This window comes from Mus caroli, unplaced genomic scaffold (assembly GCF_978045245.1).
Source record: "Mus caroli unplaced genomic scaffold, Mus_caroli_1 scaffold_19, whole genome shotgun sequence".
Classification (NCBI taxonomy): domain Eukaryota; kingdom Metazoa; phylum Chordata; class Mammalia; order Rodentia; family Muridae; genus Mus; species Mus caroli.
The window spans coordinates 73,309,345-73,336,765 of NW_028227274.1; the positions used below are offsets into that span (position 1 = coordinate 73,309,345).

The 27,421-nt window shown below is 45.1% G+C and overlaps 1 protein-coding gene across 2 annotated transcripts in view; it reads left to right on the forward strand.

The window, feature by feature from the left end:
• The window catches only part of Dym (dymeclin), a 273,725-nt gene that overhangs the window by 35,501 nt on the left and 210,803 nt on the right, over positions 1-27,421 (forward strand). For both annotated transcript variants that reach the window (XM_029471781.2, XM_021150437.3), the window contains exons 4-8: positions 336-429; positions 1,677-1,810; positions 7,419-7,491; positions 24,396-24,521; positions 26,574-26,716. In XM_029471781.2, the coding sequence (XP_029327641.1) occupies positions 336-429; positions 1,677-1,810; positions 7,419-7,491; positions 24,396-24,521; positions 26,574-26,716 (570 nt within the window). The remainder of the gene's footprint in view (positions 1-335; positions 430-1,676; positions 1,811-7,418; positions 7,492-24,395; positions 24,522-26,573; positions 26,717-27,421) is intronic.

Below are 27,421 nucleotides of genomic sequence, written 5' to 3' on the forward strand. Positions count from 1 at the left end.
CACCAGCCCAACAATGACATCACCCACAATGGACTAGACCCTCCTCCATTGATCACAAATTAAGAAAATGTCCTACAGGCCTGCCTAAGACTCCATCTTATGGAGGCATTTTCTTGATTGAGACTCCCTCCTCTCAGATGACTGTAGCTTGTGTCAAGTTGACATATGGCTATCCAGCACAGACGAAGAGTAGCATTGTCTCTTATTGCTTATTTTCAGAATTAGACGTGAAAGTGTCTGTAAGAGTGATCAGTCAGCAATTTCAGTGTGACATTTTATAAATGGTATGATATGCTCAGTATTAACTATTTAAATGCCTTTCTTGTCTCTTGCAGTTGAAAACAACCCTCGAACAGGAAATCTTGCTGCGCTAACTAAGGTCTTCCTATCTAGAACCAGGGAGCTCAGGCTCTCAGCCGAGTGTCAGAAGTAAGTTACGGCTCAGCACCACCGCACCGTGCTTGGCGCCATGGGGAATAGTTTTTATTTGATGCAGGGGATAGGCTATGGTCTTTTGAAAACCCCTGTGGAGAAATTATATTCTTTTTTTTTTTTTTTTTTTTTGGTTTTTCGAGACAGGGTTTCTCTAGCTCTGGCTGTCCTGGAACTCACTTTGTATACCAGGCTGGCCTTGAACTCAGAAATCCGCCTGCCTCTGCTTCCCAAGTGCTGGGATTAAAGGTGTGTGCCACCACGCCCAGCTATACTCTTTATTAAGAGAAAAAAAGTAAAAGAGAAGTTTTTATTTTAGGGTCTTAAATTGTTAGTGTGAGATTCAGTGATTTGTTTAATTCCAGCACTTAAGTTAGTTATTAAAATTATATTCTTTAAAATGATTAGTAATTATATAATTATTTTTAATCCAGTTTTAAAATTAATCATTCGTTTTGGGTAGCACATAAAATGGGTTTTATGGTGACATTTGTTTGCTCATGTTCATCTGCCATCGCCCTCCTTTGTCATGATGTGGTTGTTACTGTAAAAGGTGTTCCCTCCCGTTACCTCTCCTTGTGATTACTAATCTAACTTCAATAGCGACTTAGATTGATATCACCTATGCCACATCTATAGCTCTTATGTCCTAAATACTGGATCTGTGGATGTCTGATTGTTTATGACTAGAGCATTGACTTTGTAGCCCAGGCTGGACGAGGCACTCTGGTGCTTTAAGCTTCCAGGTGCTGGGATATCACGTGGGGGGCCACTATGCCTGGCTCTTATAAAATTGTTATAGCTAAATAGTATCATCTTTAAGATTGTTTATTGCTTTGCTTAGGAAGAACTATCTCATTAATACAAATAACAGGCACTATGTTGTGTTGCCACAGATGTCCCCTTTGGTTACATTGTATACTTGCATATGTTCTCTTTATTCTACCATAGTTTTAGCTTTCTTTGCTTTCACGTGAGACAGTTATAAAGCTAAGGACAAACCGGTTACACCTACAGGTGCCAGTGACCATTTTAATCCAGTAGACTTCACTCAGTAGAGTTCGATCTGAGGGAAGATACAGTAACTGCCACTGGCTCCGTGTAACTGCAAGATGCAGACATTGTCCTGTCCGCAGGCTGTGCAGAGCCATCCTCACGTTAGGAAGACACAGTGACTAGACACAAACCGCCCTTGCCTATGATGAACTACTGAAGGTGAGGTGCTTCTGGTCTTTCCTTTCCAGCCACATCTTCATCTGGCAGACACACAATGCTCTGTTTATCATTTGCTGCTTGCTGAAAGCGTTCATCTGTGAGCTGTCTGAGGAGGAGCTGCAGCTTCATTTTACGTATGAAGAAAAGTCCCCCGGCAGCTACAGTAAGTAATGGGTCCATGCAGACCTTAGGATAAAGTAGGATCTGGCCTCCCAGCAGTCCTCTGTGACCTCCACGTGTGGCTCCTGTGCTGCTCACACCTGCTCCACACACACACACACACACACACACACACACACACACACACACACACATTCAGCAGTTAGGCATGGACTTTGACAACTCCAGGTGGCCTGCAATACCATCTGTTTCCTTTCTTAAAGCGGCCAGCAGGAAAAGGCCTCCCTCCTCTGCCGTCTCTGCCCATCACTTGTTTTGTTGCTGTAACCAAACACCTGACAGAATGGGAAAGAAAGGGTTTCTTTTGCCCAGCGGAGTTTGAGGGTGCATTGAGTCATGGTGGGGCGTGGTGGCAGCAGGAGCGCGAGGCAGCTGTCACCTTGCATCTGCAGTAAGGAAGCCCAGAGAGTCCAATGCTGGTGCTCGGCTGCTTTTGCCTTTGATTTGGTTGGTACCTCGGTCCGTGGGATGGTGCCACCCACTTCTAATGTGGACGCTGTGTCACGGGCATGCCCAGAGGTCTGTCTCCTGGGTGATTCGAGATTCGGTCATGTTGACAACAGTGTAAGCATCACAAAGTCTATTCCTTGTCAACCCAACAAACAGACCACTTACCACTTATTATTGTTGCATTTTTAGATTTATTTATTTTATGTGTATGACTGTTTTGCCTCTGTGTATGTATGTGTACCATGTGTGTACTTGGTGCCTGTGAAGGGCAGAAGAAGGCATGCCCTGGAATTGGAGTTAAGGGTGTTTGTGAGCCATGATGTATGTCCAGGTCCTCTCTGCAAGGGTAACAAATGTTCTTTATTAGTATTTTATTTCAATTCACTTTACACACCAATCACAGCTTCCCCCACCAATCCCACCTATACATATTCATCCTCCCCACTGCCCCCTCCTCTGCTCCTCATAAAAGGGGATCCCCCCCTGGGGTACCACCCCACCCTGGGATATCTAATCCCAGCAGGCCTCCCACTGAGGCCCACCAGGCAGTCCAGATAAGGGAGATCCAATGGCAGGCAACAGAGTCGGAGATGGTCCCCTCTCCAATTGTTAGGGGACCCACATGAAGACCAAGTGTCACATCTGCTACAAATGTGTAGGGGCCCTGCACCCAGCTCCTGTATGCTCCCTGGAAGTGATCTTAAGCACCGAGACATCTCTCTAGCGCCTGTGTGTGTGTGTGTGTGTGTGTGTGTGTGTGTGTGAGAGAGAGGGGGGGGGGGGGCTGTGTGCACGATGCCATGGCATGTAGGTGAAGGTCAGAGGACAGCATTTAGGAGTCCGTTTCTCCTTCTACTGTGGGGTCTGGGAACCTAACTCAGGTCATCACGTTTTGTGGCGAGTGCCATTGCCTGTAAAACGATCTGGCCTGTCCTCACATATAATATATAACCTTTTAGCCACGAGCTTCTGCCTCTTACCTCCATAGATGTAAAGCCATGTCATGATGTGAAACTCATTTGTTCCATCCTCAAGTTTCCATGGTCTTTAATAGTTTCAGCACTGTCTACCATTCCAAGTTTCTTTTGTTTCTTTTGAGACTGAACAGGGGTGCTGCTTACTGGCTGTTTCCCCTGTCTTGCTTAGCCTGCTTTCTTATAGAACCCAGGACCACCAGCCCGGGGATGGCATCACCCACAAGGGGCAGGGCCCTTTCCCACTGATCACTTATTGAGAAAATGCCTTATAGCTTGGTGTCATGGAGGTGTTTGCTCAACTGAGACTCTTTTTTCTCTGATGACCCTAAGTGGACACACAAACTCAGCAAGTGCACTTAGGGATCCTTCTGTAGTCACTGGATCAGGATCATTTACATCTGACTGTAAGTGCACCTGGCACATGGTGGCGTCTTTTCTGTCTGAACACAGTAATTGCAGACATCTAGAAGCATTGATGTGCTTGGAAAGGCATAGATCACAGATCCTAAATATAGCAGGGCGTTGACATATAGAAGTTTTATTTTTAGAAAAGAATGAGTTTGTTTCCTTTTCTTTTTGTGATTAGTTTATAACAGCATTTTAGAATGCTAATTAAGCCAGGTGGTGGTGGCGCATGCCTTTAATCCCAGCACTTGGGAGGCAGAGGCAGGAGGATTTCTGAGTTCGAGGCCAGCCTGGTCTACAGTGTGAGTTCCAGGACAGCCAGGGCTACACAGAGAAACCCTGTCTTGAAAAAACAAAAAACAAAGAAAAAGAAAAAAAGAAAAAAGAATGCTAATTAAAAATATTTAATATGGGCTGGAGAGATGGCTCAGTGGTTAAGAGTACCAACTGCTCTTCTGAAGGTCCTGAGTTCAAATCCCAGCAACCACATCGTGGCTCACAACCACCCGTAAAGAGATCTGATGCCCTCTTCTGGTGTATCTGAAGACAGCTACAGTGTACTTATGTATAATAATAAATAAATCTTTAAAAAAATTAAATACTTTAGAGTAACTCCAACGAAAATGGGCAGAAACATAGACTCTACCAAGATTTTCTGAATATAGGTGTATAATAAATCTGACGGTGTGTGCTTCATTGTGGTCCTGGCTGGCCTTGAATGCAGTCTGCCTACGTCCCTGCCTGCCTGCCTGCCTGCCTGCCTCCCTCCCTCCCTCCCTCCCTCCCTCCCTCCCTCCCTCCCTCCCTCCCTCCCTTCCTTCCTTCCTTCCTTCCTTCCTTCCTTCCTTCCTTCCTTCTTTCCACGTGCTAGGCTTGCTGCTCTGTACCACCATGTCTACGGCGTGTTCTGTTTTGAAGAAACAAGTTTGTTCTGGCTTTCAGGCACTGGAAGCTGTTTTGGAGGTATGTAAGTGCCCTTGATGAAGATTTTAGCGTTTGTCGTTGGCGCAGTGTACTTTGGGCAGCATTGAGAACCTGACCCTGTCCTGAGTGCTGCGGAGCTGCGGTTAAGTCTCTCTTTTTACCAGTGCTTTTACTTTGTCCTTTTAAAGATTTATTTTTATTCCCCGTGTCTGGCTGTTTTGTCTGCGGTTTATATGTGCACTGTGTACATACACGGTGCTGGAGAGGCCAGAGACGGTGATGGACAGTGTGAGCATCCTTGTGGATGTTGGAAACTGCATGTGGGTCCTCTGCCAGAACAACCAGAGCCTATAATAACTGCAGAATGTCTCTCCAGCCTCCAGCTATTTCTTTTAATGAATGGTGTGTGTGTGTGTCTGTGTGTGTGTGTGAATGTGTATATGTATGTGTGTATATGTGTGAGTGTGTGTGTGTGTTTGTTTCATTACTGCTTTGCTTCTGGTGATCAGTAAGGGTCTCCACTTTTTTTGATACATAATCATTAGCATAAATGATAAAAATTACCTAAGCCAAGAAAGTGAAAGAGAGAGTTAAGTTAGCTACTTTTAATAACAAGCAGCAATTGGAGGATAAACTCCAAGTGGAGGGCTGACTGGGTATGTAAGAGTGAGTTTGAATATACTAAGTGTGCTTAACTGAACTGAGATCATGAAGTAATGAACAAAAACTCGATGAGAGCCCTTCAGGGTCAGGAGGCCGCAGCAGGTGGTGTGCTTCTGTCACCAGCCTGAAGTGCGAGGGACTCCAATTCAGGACTATCCCAGGCTACACAGTGACCTCCTTTCTCAACAAACAAAAACGAGGCTGCATCAGAGAGGCGGATTGCGTAGTCAAGAAGACTCAGAGAGTGCTTGCTTACAGAGGGGTGGCTGAGTCTGGGTTTTAGCATTGGGCTGCTAATGCAGTCATCAAAGATGAAAATGAAAAAGAAGTGTGTTGGGTTAGAGAGGTGGCTCAGTGGTGAGAGCATTGGCTGCTCTTCCAGAGGACCCAGGTTTGAATCCCAGCATTCACATGGCAGTTTACCACTTTGAGGGGATCAAGCTCCCTCTTCTGGGATCTCTGTGCTGCCCGTATACCATTCATGCACATAAAATTAAAAAGAGGTAAACTAGAGAAGTGTTAGAAGTATTGTACTCATTTTTGAAAACACTGAGTTTGAGATAATGGTCACTCATCTTAGACACGCAGTAGACAGCTGGTGGGAGTCTGCAGCTGTGGCACTCTGACTGCTCCGCGTCTTGTCCAATCTGTGAACTGACTAGAGTCTGCCCTGCCGAGTGTGTGCATGAGAGACAGTTTGACAGAAAACAGGATGGTGTGTGAGAGGCTGAAAGGCAATCTTTGGATTTACTAGCATGTAAGTTGTGATGAGAGAGAGAGAGAGAGAGAGAGAGAGAGAGAGAGAGAGAGAGAAAACACACTAGCCTATGGCAGAATGAATGGAAGGTGTTTGTTCTGGAGGAGTGCTGGCAAGAGAACAGAGAATGCCAGGTAGCTGTGAGACTGTATAGGACCCGAGGAAATAATTTCATGAGGGAGTTGATGTCATGAGTGTCCAGAACCCAAACCAGACGTCACAAGGCTATCCTCTGGCTTAAGCAGTTTGGAGTCCCTTAGCTGTGGGCTTTGGGACAGAAATGCTTGTGTTGGGATGACAGGTCATATCCTGTCCTTGCCACTTAGGATTCTCTGACCAGGAAAGCCTTCTTGTCTTTGGCTTTTGTTTGTAAGGATTCAGAATTCATTCTGTCATCTGTGGATTGAAAAGGGGCTGTGGGGTTCATCAGGATCAAGGGCAAAGTTGTATGAATATTTGGGGGAGGGTTACAGGTCTAAATATCTTTCCTTCAGGTGGAGCAGCTAAAGCAGCTTTTTTTAACAGAAAAATTGTATCTTTGACTTTATATAAAATTCCATCAAAAGAAGCAGTGTGAGGTATGAGAAGTTTGAAATTACTAGCCTGTAGGAGCCTTAAGGTTGTTTTTTTTTTTTTTTTTATAATTTTTGTTGGTTCTTTGTGAATTTCACATTATGTACCCCAGTTCCACTAATTTCCCCCCTCCCCTCATACCTGCCCTCTTCCCTTGCAACACCCTCCCTCCCCTCTACCCCCCCAGAAAAAAAGCTACAGTGTGTCTGGAAGCTACAGTGTGTCTGGAAACAGTGTTCCCTTCTGTCCACACTTCTTTGCTTGCACATGTTCACTGCAATGACTCACTGATCAGGTTCCAGGGGTTCACTGTCAGCCCCTGCACCAGGGCCAGCTCCACCTTTCTGCCCAGGCGAGGTGCTGGGGCTGCTCTCCTGAGTGTTGCAGCAGGTGAGGGCCAGGGCCCGCTTTCTTGCTCTTAGATTACAAGTACATACTTGTAATCTTAGAATTTGGGGAGGCTTGCCAGTTGAGGACTACACAGTGAGACCCAATCTTGAAAGCAAAAATAGAGCCTGTGAGGTAGTTAAGCAAGTCATGCTTTTTTCTAACTCTGAAACTCACGTAAAAGTAGAAAGAGAAAACCACTCCAAGGAATGACCTTCTGCCTCTCAACTGTGTGCCATGGCATGTAAGAGGAAACAAAGGAAAACTGTGTGAAGTTGTTATGAAGGCTGTGCTAGGTGCTGGCATGCTCAGGATCTAGATTTTATTCAGAGGGCAAAACAGTGTATGAATATATATAATAATAATTTTTTTCTTATTAGAAATGAAAACTTAACATCTAAGTAATTTCATCTATTGTCTACCTTGTCAAAACAAACCTTTGTGTGTCTTACTAGGTTCTGACTCTGAAGACCTTTTGGAAGAATTGCTCTGCAGCTTGGTACAGTTAATCACTGATACTCCACTCTTGTAAGTTCTGCCTGAGCCGGGCTTGGTCTCCATTCTGTAATGAAAATGAGAATTGACTGTGCTGAAGAGGGGTGTGTGTGTGTGTGTGTGTGTGTGTGATTGATGGGGGGTGTGGGGCAGGCAGTGTTGGGTGAATTCCTTACTCATTCTCTTCTCCCTTTTTTTGTTTTCTCTTCCCTGATCCCTCCCACTCTCTCTGTCATTTTGAGATAGGGTCTTACCAAATAACTCTGGTTACCCTAGAATGCCCTATGTAGACCAGGCTGGCCTTGAACTCACAGGATCCACCTGTCTCTGCCTCCTGAGTGCTGGAATTAGAGGCATGTGCCACCATGCCCAGCTCCCCATATTTTCTGAGACAGGGTCTTTTATGGAACCTTGACTTCTTTGATGTGGCTATACTGCCAGGCCAGCAAGCCTCAGGATCTGCACTGTGGTTGCAGGCCTGCACCATCAAACTAGGATTTGTTGTTGTGGGTGCTGAGGACCCTAATTGAGGATCTACTGAGCTATCTACCCAGGCCTTGTGTTGAAGAGCTTATAGGTTCTGGTATAGTGTGTAAGGATTGCACACTCATACTATTCTTCCTATTTTGCCTGGTGTGTGTAGACTGTGTCTACCTGACTTGCTTGTTTTTCTGTTGCTGTGACAAAACACCATGAGCAAGGCAACTTAAAGAGAACAGAACATTTAATGGGGGTCATAGTTTCAGAGGTTGGTAGAGTTCTGTGGCCGTCCTGGCAGGGAGCATGGCCATAGGAAGGCAGGCAGGGGGGCGGGCAGGCAGGCATGGTACTTAGAGCAGGAACTGAGAGCTCACTTTGAGACAACCATGAGGTCGAGAGAGCTATCTGGAAATAATGGTGTGGGCTTTTTTTTTTTTTTTTTTTGTTTTTTCGAGACAGGGTTTCTCTGTATAGCCCTGGCTGTCCTGGAACTCACTTTGTAGACCAGGCTGGCCTCGAACTCAGAAATCCGCCTGCCTCTGCCTCCCGAGTGCTGAGATTAAAGGCATGCGCCACCACGCCCGGCGCTGGTGTGGGCTTTTGAAACTTCAAAGCTCACTCCCAGCAACACACCTCCTCCAACAAAGCCACAGCTCCCAAGCCTTCCGAAACAGTTCCAGCAAGTGGGGACAAAGCACTCAGGTGTGTTTGAGGCTTGGGGCCCATTTTTATTCAAACCATACTGCCATCAAACAAGAATTTCTTGTTAAGGGAAAATGACTAAGTCCTTCAGTAATATTAACATGGTAGGCAGAGGACTACATTAGCTTGGTAAGAAGAGATCTTATAGGTCTGTAAAGAGTTTGAGAAAGGCAAGTTGAATCTAGTGTATGTGGTAGAAAAAGCAAACTGACCACAGAGTATACTCTTTCCCCCCAGCTTCCTGGTTTTGTTTTGAGACTGTTTTAGGGAGGACAGAGTTCTTTCCAGTGTTCCTTGAGATGTCGTTGGGGAGGTCCTCCAATGAGACTTGTCAGTGAAGTTCGTTACAGGGAGCTTACTCAGTGACGAAGTGTGTGGTTCTCCTTCTGACAGCCTTCTTCCTGTGTCCCGGAACATAGATGAGGTCTTCTGAGTCGCACACCCATCCTGGCACCACGACCCAGTAGCCTCCTAGAGGTTTTGCTTTGATGTCACTGAGCCCTGAACCAAGGTCAACAAGTGCTGTTCTCCATCCCTTACCCTGGACGTCTCATGTGACAAGCCAAACCCTTAGCTGTTTATGCTGCTGGAACCAGGTTTTCATCGCTGCAGCTCAGTGCAGTTCTTCTGTGTGTAAAAATGTCTACTCACTATAAGCCGTTGCTTATCACCCCTCTCATCACGGATCCTCCTCTGGACTCCTTAGCTGTTTCTGTCATCATTGCTGTCCTTTATACACTGGCTGTGCACTCATGTATCTTGGCCCTTTGGAAGGCCACGAACCTCTGTGACATTCTTCCATCACCAGGACTTTAATTACTTTGGAGAATTTACAAATGGGCTGACTCTTTTTTTTTTTTTAAAGATAGGTTTATTGATTTATTTATTACATGTAAGTACACTGTAGCTGTCTTCAGATATTCCAAAAGAGGGCATCAGATCTCATTATGGATGGTTGTGAGCCACCATGTGGTTGCTGGGATTTGAACTCAGGACCTTCAGAAGAGCAGTCGGTGCTCTTAACCACTGAGCCATCTCGCCAGCCCGGACTGACTCTTGAGAACAGAACCTTTCATGTTGGCCTGCTGGTGCCATGTCTTGTCCTCCACCTTCAGCTGTCTGAGTAGCTATGATGAGAATACAACTATCGCCTTACTTACTGGGTGTGTGCGTGCATGCGCACAGACAGCCATGTGTGGGTATGTGTGTGACATAGCACATGTATGGAGGTCAGAGGATAAATGTGAGAGTAAGTTCTCTCCTCCTACCATGTAGGTCCTGAGGACTGAACTCTGGTTATCAGACTTGGCACTAAGCACCTCTACCTGATCTATTTTTCTGGTTCCAGAGATACATATTTTAAAGGAATTACATTTATATATTAGACAAGGTCTCATAAATCCCAGGCTGCCCTTGAGCTTACTATGTAGCTGAGAATAACTTTGAACTTTATAAAAGGTTGTTTTGTATGTATCAGTGTTTTGCCTGCATGTATGTCTCTGTACCATGTATGGTCATTGCCTGAGAAGACCAAAAGAGGATGTTGGATCCCCTGGAGTTGTAGAAGGTTGTGAGCCACCAAGGTGGGTGCTAGATACTAAACCTGAGTTCTCTGGAAGAACATCCAGTGCTTGTAACGCTGCCTCATCTTCCTAGCCCCAGCCTTGAACATTTCCTCCTCCCCCTCTTATCTCTCGAGTGTGGAGACCCCAGGTCTGTTCCACCACATGCACTTTATGGAGGCTGCACACAGGCAGGCAGACATGCGCTCCCCCGGCTGACCTGCATCTGCAGCCGTGGGAAGGGAGTAGTTTTTAGATAAAGAAGTTCTTCCGGTTTATCATCATAAAGTAACCAGCACAGAGGGGTTTGTCAGAAATGGCCCAGCAACAAAAGACAAGCCTTTGTGAGCAAAGAGGCCCTTGGGGATACTGTACACGAATCCATCCTTTCCTGGAGCTGGGGAGCTGCACCATGCCTTGTCCTGCGTTGATGTACGGTGAGCTGAGCTAAGTAGACTGCCTGCTCGGGGAGGATGTGGGGATAGCGTCCCACCAATGTCTGGTGGTACAGAGAATTGTTTACCCGTCTGCCAGTTTTTCTCTTGCTTTAAGTAGAATTTGATACTGCCCAGGGTGACCGTATAAGCACAGCTTACAGTCTCCTCTTTGTACCCAGGTCACATGGCTTGCACTGATGCAGAGAGACGTAAGCCACCAGGTGTCACCTCACTGAGCGCATGCATTTCAAGTCCTTTGTTCCTTGCCCTGTCCTTTTTCTTACTTGGAATATGGGATATAAGACAATGCTCAGGTCATGTTGAACCACTGGTAAGAGCGTCACTTGCAAAGGGTAGGTCCTAGGAGCATGGGCTGTTAGTAATGTTATTAGTAAGATTATTTGAGTGCTCATTCTCACCTGGATTCTTTTTAAGATTTATTTTATTTATTATATGTAAGTCCACTGTAGCTGTCTTCAGACACCAGGAGAGGGAATCAGGTCTTGTTACAGATGGTTGTGAGCCACAATGTGGTTGCTGGGATTTGAACTCAGGACCTTTGGAAGAGGAGTCAGTGCTCTTAACCGCTGAGCCATCTCTCCAGCCCCTCAACTGTATTCTTATGTGAGAAAACCAGTTCTTGTCTTGGTTAAGTCACTGTGGTTAGGTTTTGGCTATTTTTTTTTTCAGATGGGTGTGGAGAACGTATGTAATTCCCTGCTCTTTTCTAATCATATTGAGCTAGATGTTTTGTATGTTTTTGACCAAATTTTAAAATTACATTGATATAATTTTAAAATTAACCAGGTCAGATTACACATGCATATAACCCTAGCTCTTGGGAGACTGAGGCAAGAAGGTGGTGAGTTAATGGATAGCCTGGGCTACGTAATGCGTTCCAGACCAGCCTAGACTGCAGAGTGAGATTCAGTCTGAAACAAGCACAAAATTAGGCTTTTAATGACATTTGTTTTCATTGCCAAGTACCAACAATTGAATGTGTACAGACTTTAGCCTTTATTGATCATGTTTTGTTGAAGTTAGGGAGTTGGAAGTATTAAATATGTTTAGATAATAAAGAGGCAGTTAGTAGAGTGACTGGACCAGCTGTGTGGAGGAGCCAACAGCGTTGGAGTATATCACACATTCAGTGTTTTAATGTGTTTATCCTTTTTAAATGAACTGAAAATGCACAGGCAGCCAGATGTCTTGTGTTATGTATGCTCAGCTAGAAGCAGCTGCTGAAACAATTCCTTATGATTTACTGTCCTTGGCAGTCCATCTTAGAAGACGGTTTGTCTTGGTTACAGTTTCCATGTGAAAGCAACTTCTCTGCACTGCTTCTACCCAGACTGCTCCGCAGCGTTCCAGACCAGCCTGTGACTGAAGGTGGAATGAGCATGGAGCCGGAAGCCCGCTCAGCTCCTGTAATGAGAGCGCCAGTCTGGCGGGAATGCTTTACTGTTGTTCTTGCTTACCTGTGCTGAATTAGCAGGAGAATCATTAGAAGTCTAATTTTGGTAGTCATGTAATTTCAAACTAACCTAAATCTTTCTTATGAGACTATATTAAATAGTCTATTAAAATTGAGAGCAAAATGATTACTAAGAATAACATACTTACATTATGTATGTGTGTACCCGTGTGTGTGTGTGTTGTGTCTCCATCCTCCCACACAGCTCTTGCTTGCCTTAAGCTAGCTTGAACTTGCTGTGTGGCTAAGGATGACCTTAAACTTCTGCATCTCTTGCCCTCAACCTAGGGTGATAGGATTACAGGTGTATACTGTAATGCCTGGTTTGTACAAACTTTTAAATGACTCTTTACAGGATCAGGCTAGGCCCAGGTCCAGTCGCTAATCCCAATTATTCAAGAGGATCTCGAGTTTAAGACTTACCTAGGGGATCCCCACTTTGAGGCCTTTGAGGAAGACAACAGTATTTGAACAGGGCCCTCTCAGGACCAACTCTGTCCTTGTGGAGTCAAGGGCATATTAGATCGATTACTGCAAGTCTGGGAGATTAAGACTGGAAGCGCTGTGTTGTTTGAAAGACACGAATGTTAGAAGACTGAACTCGAGTTGTATTTCAGAGTCTGGACCAGGACACAGCTAGGAAGTCTAGGGCTTCTCCTCCCAGTTCCACTTTGGAGGAATTAAGGAGGTTTGAAACTGTCTGAACTGTGAAATCCTTTATATCACCATGCTTCTGAAATATAATAGTTGTAAGTGCACATTCATTCAGACCGTAGTCTTTCAGTAGTGTGTTGTGAAATATCTGAATACTGAGAAGGTTTATTCTCCACCAGTCATTCTTTGTGTTTGAGACAGGGTCTTAACAGTGTACCCTGGCTGACCTGGAACTGTTGTGTAGACCAGGCTAGTCCTGAACTCAAGAGAGGCTCACCTGCTCTGCCTTTCATTGCTGGCCTTGAAGGCCTGTGCTACCACACTTGGCTTGTAAGTGGCTTCCTTAGTTGTCAATGAGAGCGAAGGACCCCCCCCCCCCCCCCCCCCCCGTGCTCATGGTTGGCGGTGGAAGGGCTTTTATACCTCTGGGATAATGTCTTTCTTCAGCCCTCCATGTTGATTCACAGAGGCTTCTCCAAAGCCAGCTCAGTGGAAGGCAAGAGCTCGCTACAGCAAATCAGCTTTAAATTTTCAGTGCTGCAAATTAAAGTCTAGCACAGCTTTCTGAATGAATTAGGAAGTTAAGACATCATAAGTAAGCATTGAACTGTTATAGAATTTTCATATACCAAGATAGAATTGTGTATTAAAAGGTTACAATAGGCATTTAAAAATTTTTTTTTAAGATTTATTTATGTATTATATATAAGTACACTGTAGCTGTCTTCAGGCACCCCAGAAGAGGGCATCAGATCTCATCACGGGTGATTGTGAGGCACCGTTGAACTCAGGACCTTCAGAAGAACAGTCAGTGCTCTTAACTGCTGAGCCATCTCTCCAGCTCGTGGTCCTGTGTGTGCTGAGGCTTCACTCAGTGGTAGAGTATATACTTAATAATAAGATGACCTTGAATTTAGTCCCTGGCACAAAGTATTACAGCTACACTTCTAATTTCAGTTTTAAAACTAGCCATCACTCCTATGACAGCATCTGAAATATATAATAATTCTCTCCTTTTAGAATATCTCTGTTGGCACAAATAGCTATTTCTAAATTTTCATCTTAATCGTTTAAACTTGTCAGTTGTTTTTATTAAACTTATGTTCCATGTATGGTGCTGCCAGGTTCCTGCCCAGCAGTCAGTCAAAGGAGCATGGCTTTTCCTTCTGGGTTCATTAGCTTTGCTGTTAGCCAACACCAACACTCATTTCACGATGGCTTTTGTCCTTGTCCAAGTGTCCCCCTGTGCCCCAGCATCGCAGCACAAGGTCACGGCTTCTGTCATTTATTCACATAAGTGTTAACTTGCTCTAGCAGTAGTCTGTTCTAGGACATTTCAGCCCAGATGCTGGAAACTTCTTGGGATACTATGGCAGCCAAAGCAGTGCTTCAGCTCGCTAAAGTTGACTTTGGTTTAGCAATTGTGTAATGAAAATAAATTTTCTGAAGATTATACAAGGACTTCAAAACAGATCTGTTGGCTGAAAACACTGTTCATTTTTTAAAAAATCACTCCACTGAGCATGGTAGGATTTTGGTTTCTCTCAAGTATTGACTTCTTCGGACTCATTTCCCTGATGACTTAGCGTTTAAGATAGTTCAATTAATATTTTAAATTTAGTTATTATAGAAATTAACATTACCTCAAGTTCTTTCTTTTTTTTTTTTTTTTCCTTCTTTGCATTATCAGGAGTTAAAGAAGGAATTGACATCAGAGCTCACCCACTGCCCTTACTTAAAGGAAAACCGAGATGCGTAGATTCTGTGTTGAAGTGAGCAGAGCTAATAAGGAGCTGAGGAAGAGAGCTAGCTTTCCTGGTTTTGGGTGGAGAGTTTTTACAGCATGCTGTAACAGAACATGGGTGCTGATTGCGTTCTTCATATGGTCTCATTTCATGTGTGCTCGGATTCTAATAGGCTGAAGTTCAGCGTGGTTAGGGTAATCTGGTTTTGTATAGGTTGATACTTTGATATGAGCAGAGCCTTATCCATGAGAGTGCATCGGCACCAACCTCCCTTGTCTTTCCAGCCTTCCTCTTTGCTTTCATAACTGACTCTTGGCTTTCAGTTTCTTTGTACCGTGGAAACTTTAATGTATAGGAACAGTTAGGAGCACAGAGTCACATTTCACCCTATTTTTGCACCAGGGTTGAAAAATTCTACATATTGTTCTGAATCTTGCTCTGATTTTCATTCTGACCGAGGAGTCTCTGTATCCCAGTGCTTAGAAGTCTTTCTGTTTTCATTTTCAAATAAAAACAAATAAACCCAACACCTGCTGTTCATCCCATTCTTAAAGGGCACAACCCAGTGGTTTTGCGTGTATTCCCCATGATTCTGCAGCAACAGAGAAACCACAAGCGTTGTCTGTCACATTCCCACTAGTCCCCACGAGTCCCTTCTTTCTCTCCATGGCAAACAGTCTGCTTTCACCTCCTGTGGGTTTTGCCTGTGCTGGGTCTCACTGGACTGACTCTCCCCTTCTAATTATATGTGGTCTGCTCAGCTTCACTATTGTCATGTGTATTGGGACTTTATTATTCTCCAATGGAGGCTGGGGAGAATGAAAAGTATTCTATTGCATCTATATGCCACATTTTGAACGTGTATTCATCAGTTAATAGGCTTTGTACTTTTGTTATCTTTTGCCATTGTGTGTAATGCTATGAAAATTTACGTGTAAGATTTTATGTTGGTATATGTTTTCAGTTCTGTTAGGTATATCTACCTAGGAGTGGAATTGCTAGAGCACATGGGACTCTGGCTGTGCCATTTCGCATTCCAGAGTCTGTGGATGAAGGTTACAATTTTTCTACCTCCTTTCTCATTCAGAAAATTACATGACTATATTTATTTATTAGAAAAACTAGGCTTTTTTTTGGGGGGGGGTTTGGTTTTTTCGAGACAGGGTTTCTCTGTGTAGCCCTGGCTGTCCTGGAACTCACTTTGTAGACCAGGCTGGCCTCAAACTCAGAAATCCACCTGCCTCTGCCTCCCAAGTGCTGGGATTAAAGGTGTGCGCCACCATGCCCGGCTAACTAGACATTTCTGATGTGAATTTATAGTATTTTTTTTGATTTGCCTATTGTCTTTTTGTTATTATTTTAATTTTACTAAGAACATAACTTTGTTTTGGTAATGTTGATTTTTTTTTTTTTTTTCCTCTTGACTGTCCTGGAACCCACTCTGTAGATCAGGTTGTTCTTGAAGTCACAGAGCTCTGCCTACCTCTGCCTTTGATCTTATGCTTATTTTATAAAATGGGTCTGAGTATTAGAAGTGGTGTTAGGTGGCCAATTAGTGGTGCATCCTTGGGAAGAGTGAGTTCTCCCTCTCTTCTTTCCCAGTCCTTAGTTGCCTGTAGTTCTCTGTCTGGCTGAGGCCCCTGGGATTGTACCCTTCCTTGTTAGCATGTTTGTTGATGTGAGTTTTCAGATCTTGTTTAGGCAGTCATGTTGTTGAGGTGTCATGGATGTCGCTTCCCCGTCATATCTAGGAGAGACATCCCACAGCAGATTTCCTTGTCCCCTGGCTCTTTCAGTGTTCCTGCCACCTCTTCTGTGATGTGTTCTGAGCCCGAGGTGCAGGAATGATGTTGTATCTATTGTGGTTCTCTGTATCTTGGGCAGATGCGGCCTTCTGTTGTGGTGTCTCTGCTGCTGAGAGAAGCTTCTTTGCTGGGGGTGAGAGTGAGGATTATCTGTGGGCATCAGGGTAGACTTCAGAGCGCAGTTAGGCTATGCTGAGAACCGTGACCGCGCTCACTCGCTCATCCTGGGCAGTTGCCTTGCTTCCAGGCATCATTTCCCTCCTGTCGAGTGAGTCTTAAATCCAGGTTGTTCCCACTGGATATGAGCTGCACTCACACACCTCTAGGGATCTCCTGCTGTGCTGGTCGTTGTCATGGCTCGAATGCATCACAGCTAAGTAGGATATTAGCGGTCCCTAAAGGACATGGTGTTTTAAACCTCCAGGACCAGTGGTGTACAGCTTTTGATCGTTTACAGTGAAGTGACAGAATATTAACTAAGAACGTTCCAGGCTGAAATGAGATTAGACACACCGCTTAAGCCGTCTCTCATGTTGTATTGATGTTTTGTCATGGTGTTAAAATGATTTATTTTTATAAAACTTTACAAAATGTCTATTTTCAAATTCTGTGTATGTGCACATGATTGTGGGCGCCCAAAGGGATCGAAGGTGTAAGATTCCCTGGAGCTGGACTTGCAGGAGTTGTGAGCCACCCAGCAAGGGTGCTGGAAACCAAGCACTGTGTGCTCTTACCTGCAGAGTCATCTCTTAAGCCATTGGTATGCTTTTTCAAGGACGGTCTCATGTAGCCAAAGCTGGCCTTGAATTTCTGATTCTCCCAAATTTTGAAACTGCAGGCCCGAGCCACCATAGTGGCTTTTCAGACGCTGTAGGTTATGAAGCCAGTGCCTGTGTCACCCCCAGTGGAAGTCTACTCCTCAGTGTGGAGGCCTAGAGCTCGGGGCTTTTGGGAGGCCATCTCACAGGAAAGACAGGAGTCATAGCTATCTTTCCTCACCACTGTCCACCTTACACGGCTGCAGCAAGAAGGCAGCTACAGCCTCAAGAAAGCTCTTGACCTGGAACTAAATTGGTTGGCATCTTGACCTTGGAGTGCTCAGCCCTTGTAGTTTGTTTTTTTTTTTTTTTTTTTTTTTTTGGTTTTTTTTTAAGACAGGGTTTCCCTGTATAGTCCTGGAACTCACTCTGTAGACCAGGCTGGCCTCGAACTCAGAAATCCGCCTGCCTCTGCCTCCCTAGTGCTGGGATTAAAGGCGTGCGCCACCACCGCCCGGCGCCCTTGTAGTTTTAACAAAGGAATGTTTGTTTATGGTAACTTGTTTGAGAATTCATACTCTCAATGACAAAGTCATTACACAGAAATCATATAATAGCAGCTACCAAATGATAAATAAAAATTAAAATGCCATTAAAAATAAAACACGAAACACATTGGATTAAACTTAACAAATATGTGCACTTAAGTATTAGTAACTAAAAAACATGACTAGTGAAATTAAGGAAGGCCTAAATGTGACTGTATATGTATGAATTGAAGGTGATAGAAATGAGGTGGCAGGTCAGTCAGTCTATAGATTCAGTTAGTCACATTTGTATCAGGATTGTTAGTCATCTTTTTAAAAGGCAGGATCTTGGTATGGAGTATAGGCTGGCTTTGAACTCACTGTGTAGCCCAGGCTTAGACTGAATTCACACTTCTCCCTCCCTCCTGTCTCCCAGCGGGTTTGCAGGCCTGTGCCGCCATGCCGGACTTTATATTGTATCAGGAATTGGGACCTCTAGGAAGTTGTCTTACACAGTTGTTGTCACAGTTATTTTCTCCTCACAGAGAAAGAGAGGGGGAGAGAAAGAGGGGGAGAGAGGGAGAGAGAAGGAGAGAGAGAGGACACTGTGATCCTAAGCTGGGAATGGAAAGTTGAATATTAATTCCCTCTTCACTGCCTGGAGGTCTCTCAGCCGGGGCTGGGGCAGGGGCTTTGTTTGCTTTGTTTTTTCCTTCACTCCTGAAGACAGTGAGTGGAAAGTGGAAATACAGCATTTTTCTCTACCCTCAATTGATAGTTGTTGGAACTCATAGTGTATTCTGTTGAGGTGGAGTGTCGTCTTTCACTGTGAGCAGGCGGTGTGAGTGGCCCACTAGGTAATTCCCCTAAGTAGTTTTCATTATCTCTCTTTTGACACAGCTGAAGTTCCCGTGAGTGTAACTTGGCTTAATACTAATAACTCTTGCTGTCTGGTGCAGACCACTATCCTGTTTTACCTTTTAACTACCCAGTAAAGTAACTGGGAAAGAAAAGGAAGTCTTAACTAGCTCACTTTCATCATGTCCAGTTAGCCTGCAGCTTTTAAGACATTGTAGCATAAGCGATCTGTGATTCACCATAAAGAGCCAATATGTGGTCAGCTTGGTTTTGAGTGGTGGCAAAGTTATAGCTTTGAGGCCATTGGTGAGCTTTTGTTCATTAATGACCCTGGAGGGACCTCCCAGCTGTGGGAGGTGTGGGGGGCATGGTAACTAGGAAACATCATTGACAGACAGCTGCATTTTGGCTGTGTGTATCGCCAAGTCCTATGTCTTTAACGGATTTTCCGAATGACATTTGCATCATTTCCCCGGGTGGCACAATGGAATTGGGGCCTACTTATTTTGAAACAGTTTTAAAAACTACTGAACGCCATTTTCAGGGATTAAATGAGAGCATGGGCTGCCTTGCTTTGGCCTTGCTTTGTGGAATAATTATTTTTGCTGTTGCTACTAGTTCTGTTACTGTCTCCTCGGGAGTCTAGTGAATTTTTATACAGAGTGCTGGTTTATGAAATAGTATTTGGAAGCTGAGAGTTTGAGGTTTTTTTTTTTTTTTTCTTTTGTCCACTTTTGTTTTGGTAGCACATACTAATTTTTCTCTGTAACTGAGCAGACGAGGGCAAATCCATGATTGCTTCCTGTCATCTCATTTTGTATGTAGGGCACAATGGTAGCGGGACATAGGCTGCAGGGCGGGGCTGAAGATAAGAGTGGTTACGTGATGACCAGGATGTAAGCGGCAGTGCAGAACGAGTAATGTGGGGGTGTGAGCCCAGCACGTGAGTTTCTTATATGCCCTGTTCTATTTAAATGGAAACCTCCGTTGACTCAGAGGTGCTCTGCTGTTCTCCATCTGATGGGAGAGCCTTGTATGCAGGCAACAGCAGATGCAAAGCTGGGAGGTGGGCACATTAAGGTTTCTGAGTAGGCCTGTCAAACTGGAGGTGAAGGGGCAAGGGCAGGGATGCAGTGGGAAGGAAGTTAGGATGCTCTGTTAGAAGTCCTGGAGTCTCTCGGAGGGTGGGCTTGTCTTCTAAGTGAGGTGCGTAGCCACTGGTATCCCTGTGTAAGTATTTTCCAGCGGGGAGGTTGGCAGGCCTATAATTCCTGCAGAGGGAGGGGGTGGGGGAGGAGGGCTGAGGCAGGATTATGAGTTGGAGGCTATTTTGAGTTGCATAGAGAATTCAAGGGCTATAGATTTCACTGTTGGCATCAAGTGTTTCTTTTGCTCTGTACCAATACATGTGCTTGGAAATAAGTCTTTTTTTTTTTTTAAACTTTTCTTGCTTGCTTGCTTCTTCTAAAGAAGAGTGTCCTGCTATAGCCTGAACTCTCTGTGAACACCAAGCTGGCATCAAATCTGGAGTGGTACTTTTGCCTTCCCCTCATGTGTGCTGAGCTACCTACAGGTTCTTCTGCCCTGCCCAGATCGGGTATGGGCAGGCAAGCTTTCAGATGCTGGTCTCCAGCACCCTCCGTTCCTTTCCTTCCCCTGTGTGACAACAGCAGGTGGCAGTAGTGGGCTGAGGGAAGCAGTGGCAAGTGGCGCCCTCTAGTGTTACAACCCTAAGCCAGTCTTGTGTATAGAGTCCCTTAGCCTTACAAGTGCTGGTATCAGGGCCTTGGCTTCTGGCAGAAACCAGTATTAAAGCTGTCATGCTGCGACCTGAGGCCCTGTGCCCTGATGATTGACAGCTTTCTGGAATTCCTGTGCTGAGTAGGGCCCTCAGGTTCTCTTCACCCCTCTGCACTCTTGTCTCTGCACCCACTTCCCTGCTTACCCAGGCTGCAGGGAATTTGGAATTGTTCACTGCAGCCTGTGTTGACGGTTTGTCTTCTGTTGGGATGGCATCCAAAGGGGAACCAGGGCCCATTAAGGGCTATTCAGGGACTGGGCATGGCCTATGCAGGGACAACGCAGGTACAGGCACCTCTGCCGCACATCGGGGACTTCAGGTAGATCAGGCCTGAGGACACCCTGTGTCTTAAGCTTTAGAGCAGTTGCTGCCGGCCTCTGCAGCTTCTTCAGTAGCTGGCAGGAACCTATGCTTTGTGTGCTGGGAAGCCAGGACTAGGGACCTGGGTGTGGGTGGTGAGTGGGTTGTGTGAGAGAGCGCTGCTGGCTTATGGGTAACAAGGTGCTCCTGAGGCTACTCAGCCTCTTCCACTGTGAAGCAGCTGGTGGATGCTTTGGCCCTGGAAGCCTGGAGTTAGTAGGGGCTGCCTTGGCAATATTGGTTCCCAGTGCCAGGCCTGTTGGGATTCCACTCACCTGTGTGGTGTTTAGCTGTCAAGTCTAGTGCCAGGCTTCAGGCTAGTTTTCCAGTGAGAGGTTGCTGCTACTGTCTGCAGTGATGCCCCTGTCCTGCGCCATTCCTGCGGCTGCTAGGGTACACTGTTGTACAGAAGTGGGCGAGGAAGGACGACTCCAGAGGATGTGTGGTCCTGATGTAACAGCAGGGGAGATAGCATGAGGAAGTAGCTCTGAGCCTGCTCTCTAACTGTTCCTCTGCAGCTTGCAGTGCAGCCCCACAGGCATCCAAGCCTCCCTCCGTCAGGGAAGTGTTCCTCCATTGTCAGGCTGGGCACATCTACTACAGACCAAGATAATCCCGACTGGCAGGGCAGCCAGCAGCCAGTGCACTCGGCTGCAGTCGTGGACAGAGCTGTCTCAAGGCATCTGTGGCATGGTGAAGGCAGCTGGTGCGGGTACTGGGGTGGTCTTTCTAACTGTTAGGGCAGCATCCTTTTCTCATGGCCGCTCCAGCAGCAGGAGAAGGCCCAGTAGCTGTCAGTGGGGAGCCAGGTTGCCCTGTGCAAACAGTGTCCTTGCTTAAGTGCAGGAGTGAACGTCAGAAGGATGTTTCTGTTTGTGTTTGATTTTCCCCTCACCCCATTCCTTCTGCAACAGCGTTTAAACTTACTAGTGCTGTGAGAAGAACATCTAATCTGTGGCTTTAGAAGTTGCTCAGTGTATCCTTGCATCTGCTGCATTTATTAAATCAGTTTCACATCCAAACTAGGCAGACTACAACTTACCCCCAGTGAGTGACCCTGTCTCTGTATCATGTCTCTGTTGCTGTGCAAGAATGCTCCTACTTGGGCAGTGTGTGTGCCTGTAGCCTCAGTACTTGAGGGGTTGAGGCAGGAGGATTACTGTGAATTTGAGAACAGCCTGGGATACATAGTGAGTTTGGGGTTGACCTAGGTTACATAATGAACCCTAGTCTTAAAAAAAGAAAGCCCAACAAATTTTTTTGAATGATCCAAATGTCAGCTGTTTAACAATCAATATTACCTGATAATTTTTATCTTGTCAGATGTCTGAGTATAGCTTGATCTGTTACTTCTGAGATTGTGGTCAGGTCAGGGTTGGGCTATCTGAAGCTTCAGGTGGGGAAGGGCTTGCTGTCTAAATCCCTCCTTCTGGGTGCCGACAGGATATACTTCCCCCCAGCGTTGTTGGACTGGGGGCTTACTTCCTTGCTCACTGTTGATGGAGGCCTCATTTAGCTCTTTGCCTTTAGGCTCACAAGACTAACTGGTAAATATGCATTCCAGACAGACTTGGGTAGTTTAATTAATGATTACTGTAAGTAGAATCCTATCTGGTCACCTATGTCATCATTAGTGAGTTGTAAGTGTCCAGTTTATTCTTCATTCAGTTCAAGGAATGAGGAATAGCTGGGCAGTGATGGTGCACACCTGCAATCCCAGCATTCCGGGAGGCAGAGTCAGGCAGACCTCTGAGTTCGAGGCCAGTCTGGTCTTCAGAGTAAGTTTCCAGGACAGCCAGGGCTACACAGAGAAACCCTTGAGAAGGAAGGAAGGAGGGAGGGAGGGAGGGAGATAGAGAGGGAGGGAGGAAGAAATAAACAACATAATTTATAGCAGTAATTAAGTAATCACTGAGCTATCCCCACTCTCTGTGTGTGTGTGTTGTGTGGTACTAGGGGTTGGACCTGCAGCTTCTTGCATGCTGGGCAGATGTCCCATCACTGACCTGTGTCACTGGCACGTCCCCCCCCCCCCCAACTTAAGACAGCGTCTGCTGAGTTGGCCAGGCAGAGTTTCTGACTCAGTATGTCATGGTTCTAAAATGCATTTCTACCACTGACTGCTCCTTAACACATCTGGTTCAGTTTAAACTTGCCTGGTTGAGAGCCAGTTGTCTTTAAACACACAACAAACTACCATTTAGTAGATGTTACCTACTACTTTTCTTTGAACTTTACTTGAAAATTTCCTTTGACTTGAAATTTCCTTTGGGCTTTAATTGAAAACTTTACCATGAAAAATTTCAGATTGATAACAAATGATTTGGGTGAATAAATATGTACCAAGCTGTGACAGTCTCTCCTCTGTTGACGGACAGCTCGGTTGATTCCATTTTCCTGTTAAAGTGAGAGGAGCCCATCTGACTGTGGCAGGATCGAGAGCTCTTGGGATATGCCCAGGAGGGGGGACTGGGTCATAATAGTTGCCCCTCGATTCCCGAGAAGCTGCCACTCGAGTCCCACGGTGGCCTCCTAGTTGACACCGCAGTGGAGTTTGCTGTCTTTACTTTTCCAGATGTTGGCCATTGTGAGTGGGGTAAGAGGGACTCTTAAAGTAGGTTTAATTCTCCTGTGTTTGCCGGCTGGTTAGAAATGATCAACACTTAAATTTTTTTATCAGGTTTTATATTTCTTCTGAGAACTGTGCGTTCAGAGGATTGATTGACCTATTTATTTCCTGCCAATTTCTTGTGTGTATGTGTTTACTTTTGCAGTTCTTTTAAAATTATTTTTAACTTTCCAAAAATTGTGAATATTTGTGGATATGTAGGGTTGTGTCTAAGGGCTCAGTGCCGTAGGCCAGCAAAGAACATTGGGTGCCACGGGGCTGGGACTACAGGCAGTTGGAAGCCACTCACTGGAGGTTTGGAGAAATGAACTCAGGGTCTCTGTAACAGCAATGAATGATATACTGTCTTATTTGTATGTGTATGCCTGTGCCTATATGGCTGTATGTGTATCTGTGTGTGTGTGTGTATGTGTGTGTGTCTGTATGTATGTCTGTGTGAGTGTGTGTCTGTGTGTGTCTCTGTATGTGTGTGTGTCTCTGTGTGTGTACATGCTTGTTGCATGCATGAATGTGCACATGTGTGTGGGATGCACAACCATGAAGTGAGAGGGCATTGATGTTTTTTCATCACCGTTTGCCTTATTCCTTTGAGACTGGGATTCTCACCAAGCTTAGTAATTTGGGGAGCTGGCTTGCCAGAGCTGCTGACATCCTCCTGTTTCTACCCCACAGCCCTTGGGTCACATGATTACTGTTGATGTCCTACCAATCATGCACAGTTGGCTTGAGGTGTCGCACATTAGAGATGAAATGCATACACCATTCTGATTTAGAGATCATGGCCTTCCCTCTGCCTTTCCTGCTGCATATCGGTTGCTGTTGTTAGTGAGCAGAGACAAGCACAGGGGTTAGAGCGGATCTTGAGAGCAGAAGGCTGCTGCTCTTCCTACCGTCCAGCAGTAGACTACTAGACATGGGAGCTGCAGAGTAGGAGAGCAGTGGGATGCCAGGTCCAAACAGAAGAGCTAATGACCGGAAAAGGGGTTAATATCTTGGCTTGACTTAATTTTTATCTTAAGCATTTTTTAAAATAACCTGAAATATTTGAATATGTAGATTTGACTGCTTAAATGTAAGGTTTATGTGGAAAGAGCAGTGTTTAATCTTCCAGACTGATCACGACTCTGTTTCCTCCATGTCTTCAGGGATATCACGTATGAGATATCAGTGGAGGCCATCTCAGCAATGGTTGTCTTCCTTTCCTGCCAACTCTTCCACAAGGAGGTTCTGCGACAGAGCATCAGTCACAAGTACCTGATGCAAGGCCCATGGTATGTTCTGTTTTAATGTTGTCCTTCGTAAGGAGCAACCACTGTGATTTTAATTGTTATTTCTTCTCATGGGTGTTGTCATTTTACCAATCTGCCATCCTTCCTGTTCTGTTGGTACTTCATCTCCAACACAAGGTGAAGCCACAGCCTGGTTCCTGTCCCTCTGTGCTCTGCCTCATCCCCCAGTTCATGGGTGCCTGTCATAGTTGCTTTAGCAGTAGGCTGCTGTCTTCTCTTCCTTTTTTCTCCTCCCCTGTCAAGTCCTCTCTATATATTCTAGCTGCACCCAAGTCTTCCTCTTTCTCCAGCTCCTTGTAATCTAGTTGTCCCTTGGTATCTGCAGGGAACTGGCTAGGATACCAAAATCCGCAAGTCCCTAAAACATCCTGTATGTAACCCAGGCATATCCTCCCGTACGCTTTAAATCCTGTCTAGATGACAGATAGTTCCTAACACAATGTGAATGCTTTGTAAATAACTGATATGCTGAATTGTTTGGAAATCAATGAGGAGTAAAGTTAAGTATAGATAAGATTTTTTTTTTTCTGAGTATTTTTAATTTGTGATTGGTTGAAGTAGTAGATGCAGAATCTGAGACTGTGTTCTTTGTGAATTTGAAGGGCTGACTTGTGTGGTCTGTGACTGGTCACCTTTTGTTGAGCCTGCCAGTGGCCCCTCCCTAGTCTGATTTCCTGAGCATCTACTTATTTACTGTATGCTACCTACATGCTGGGCTTCCTCTGTAGCAGATACTTATGGGAATGTGGCTAAAAACACTTTCAGGAAACACAACACCCTACCTTCTAAGCTTTAAATCAAGCAAGTCTTTAGAATAAGTTAGTTTTTGTTAAAGTTATCTGTAAGTTCTAGGGATGCAGCTGTGGGTAGAATACTTGTCAATTGTTATGAGTGAAGGATATTGTCCATAGCACGGTCTTCACTGTGCTTGCCTTGTTACCATGGTTACACTACAGCATGCATGTTCATAGGCTCCCGTAGAGCCCTTTGGGTAAGTCACACAAAAAAGATACCCCAGTGCCCAAGGTTAAGACTGCATCTGGTGACCTTCATCTTACTGGAAGACTCCCAAGGTATCACTGGGCCTTGTGCAGCAAGAGGCAGGCCAGTCTGTGGCTTGAAAAGCTTATTGTCTTATTGAAAAGCTACTGGGATTGATCATATGAGCTCCAGACGTACCTTCTGACCTAACTGACACGCTCCACTGCCAAACACCATAGTGAGTTTTCAATTCCACCATCTTCCTGCCTCGAAATGAGGATTGAACTATGGTGTGAATTGTAAAGGAGACAGACCATAATACTGGAGCCTGTGCAGGTGACATTTGAAAGTCACTGACAGGAAGGGGAGGCCTGGGCTTTGGAGACTCCTCTCTAAACCCTAACAGTGGTGGAGTAACCTGGCCTGCAGGTGATGGTTGGCATGCTAGAGTTTTGACTAGAACTTTATCTGTTATGGTGCAGGAAATACACAGGTTGTATTTTCCATAGGTGGGGAGGACGTTATCTTTGGTTTTTATAGTGTCATTATAATGACAAATACTTAAGCAGAATATTCTTTTACTGGTTCTTGTGGTTTGTCATAAAAGCCATGGTCATCAATAATACATGCAAAAATCTACAAGTGGACCAGAGAATATATAGAAATTACCTTGTCACCAAAAATTGAATAACTGGAGTTTTGCGCTTACAACATGTATCTTATTGCTATTTGGTTCGCACATTTCTCTGCTGATTTCTATGTAACAACCTTCCTTCAGTAGCCAGCTGTACTGCACTAGCCATTACATTTATAATTACTTACAATTCTATGTAAGTGACAAACAAACAGATGCTTACGCTTAATGGTTTGATTCGTGCTGTCTGGTGTGGAGACAGCGCCAGGGTCAAGGCTTGGGTCAGGTTGTGAGATGCTGACACGGTCCCTGAGGTAGTCCTAGGGACAAACGTATTCTGTGGTGGTATGCAGAATTAGGTGACTCTGAACAGGAGTTTGATTTTAATTTTTTTTTTTTTTTTTACCTTTTCTATGTAGTCTCTCCTACACCAGTAAACTTGTGAAAACCTTATTGTATAACTTTATCAGACAAGAAAAGCCACCTCCGCCGGGAACCCACGTCTTCCCTCAGCAGTCGGATGGGGGAGGACTGCTGTATGGACTGGCGTCAGGAGTAGCAAGTAAGTCCTTCACATCCTCTGACTGTGGAGCCTCTTCTGATTGGCCACACGCAGTTCTCCTCACTTGGTTGCTGCCTGGAGCCATTCCAGTGAGTCTGTGTAGCTGGCTAAGTATAAAAGTGCACAGGAGTTAAAATGGCAATCCTCCCATTCCCTGTAGTGATTCATGTTAAAGGTATGCAAACAATGAATAGATTATTTAACTGTAGAATACAATTGTTCAAGACGAATGTTTATGTGTAATTATGGATATCATGCAAGGTCTGGTTCTGAAGAGAAAGTAACATCAAGCCCTCGGATGCTTTTCACTGGGTGCGCTGTAGGCAACATCTTTCTGTTCAGAGATTCCATTGGCTGGGGTTTCACTGCACAATCTCAGAGCTTTGTTCAGTGATAAATTGGTAGACTTGGAAGACTTTGTAGCTAACTCTGCAGCAGCGTGGGATGGGGTTGCTGAAGAAAAGCCCTTTCCTCCCTCACAGTAGGCGTCGTTTCTGCTGCAGAGTTCAGAGCTAGAGGCGAGGCCAGCACGTGGTGCCTTGGGCTTCCTTCTGAGAATAGACCGGGCTCTGAGAGCTAACACAGCTGAGACCGTGGGCTTCGTTATAAAGGAGGAGTAACTCGGCATCCAGGCAGTCTCCTGTCTGCAGCCGAGCAAGCAGTACCTTGCATGGGGGTGGGCAGCACAGGGTGACAGCTTGCTCT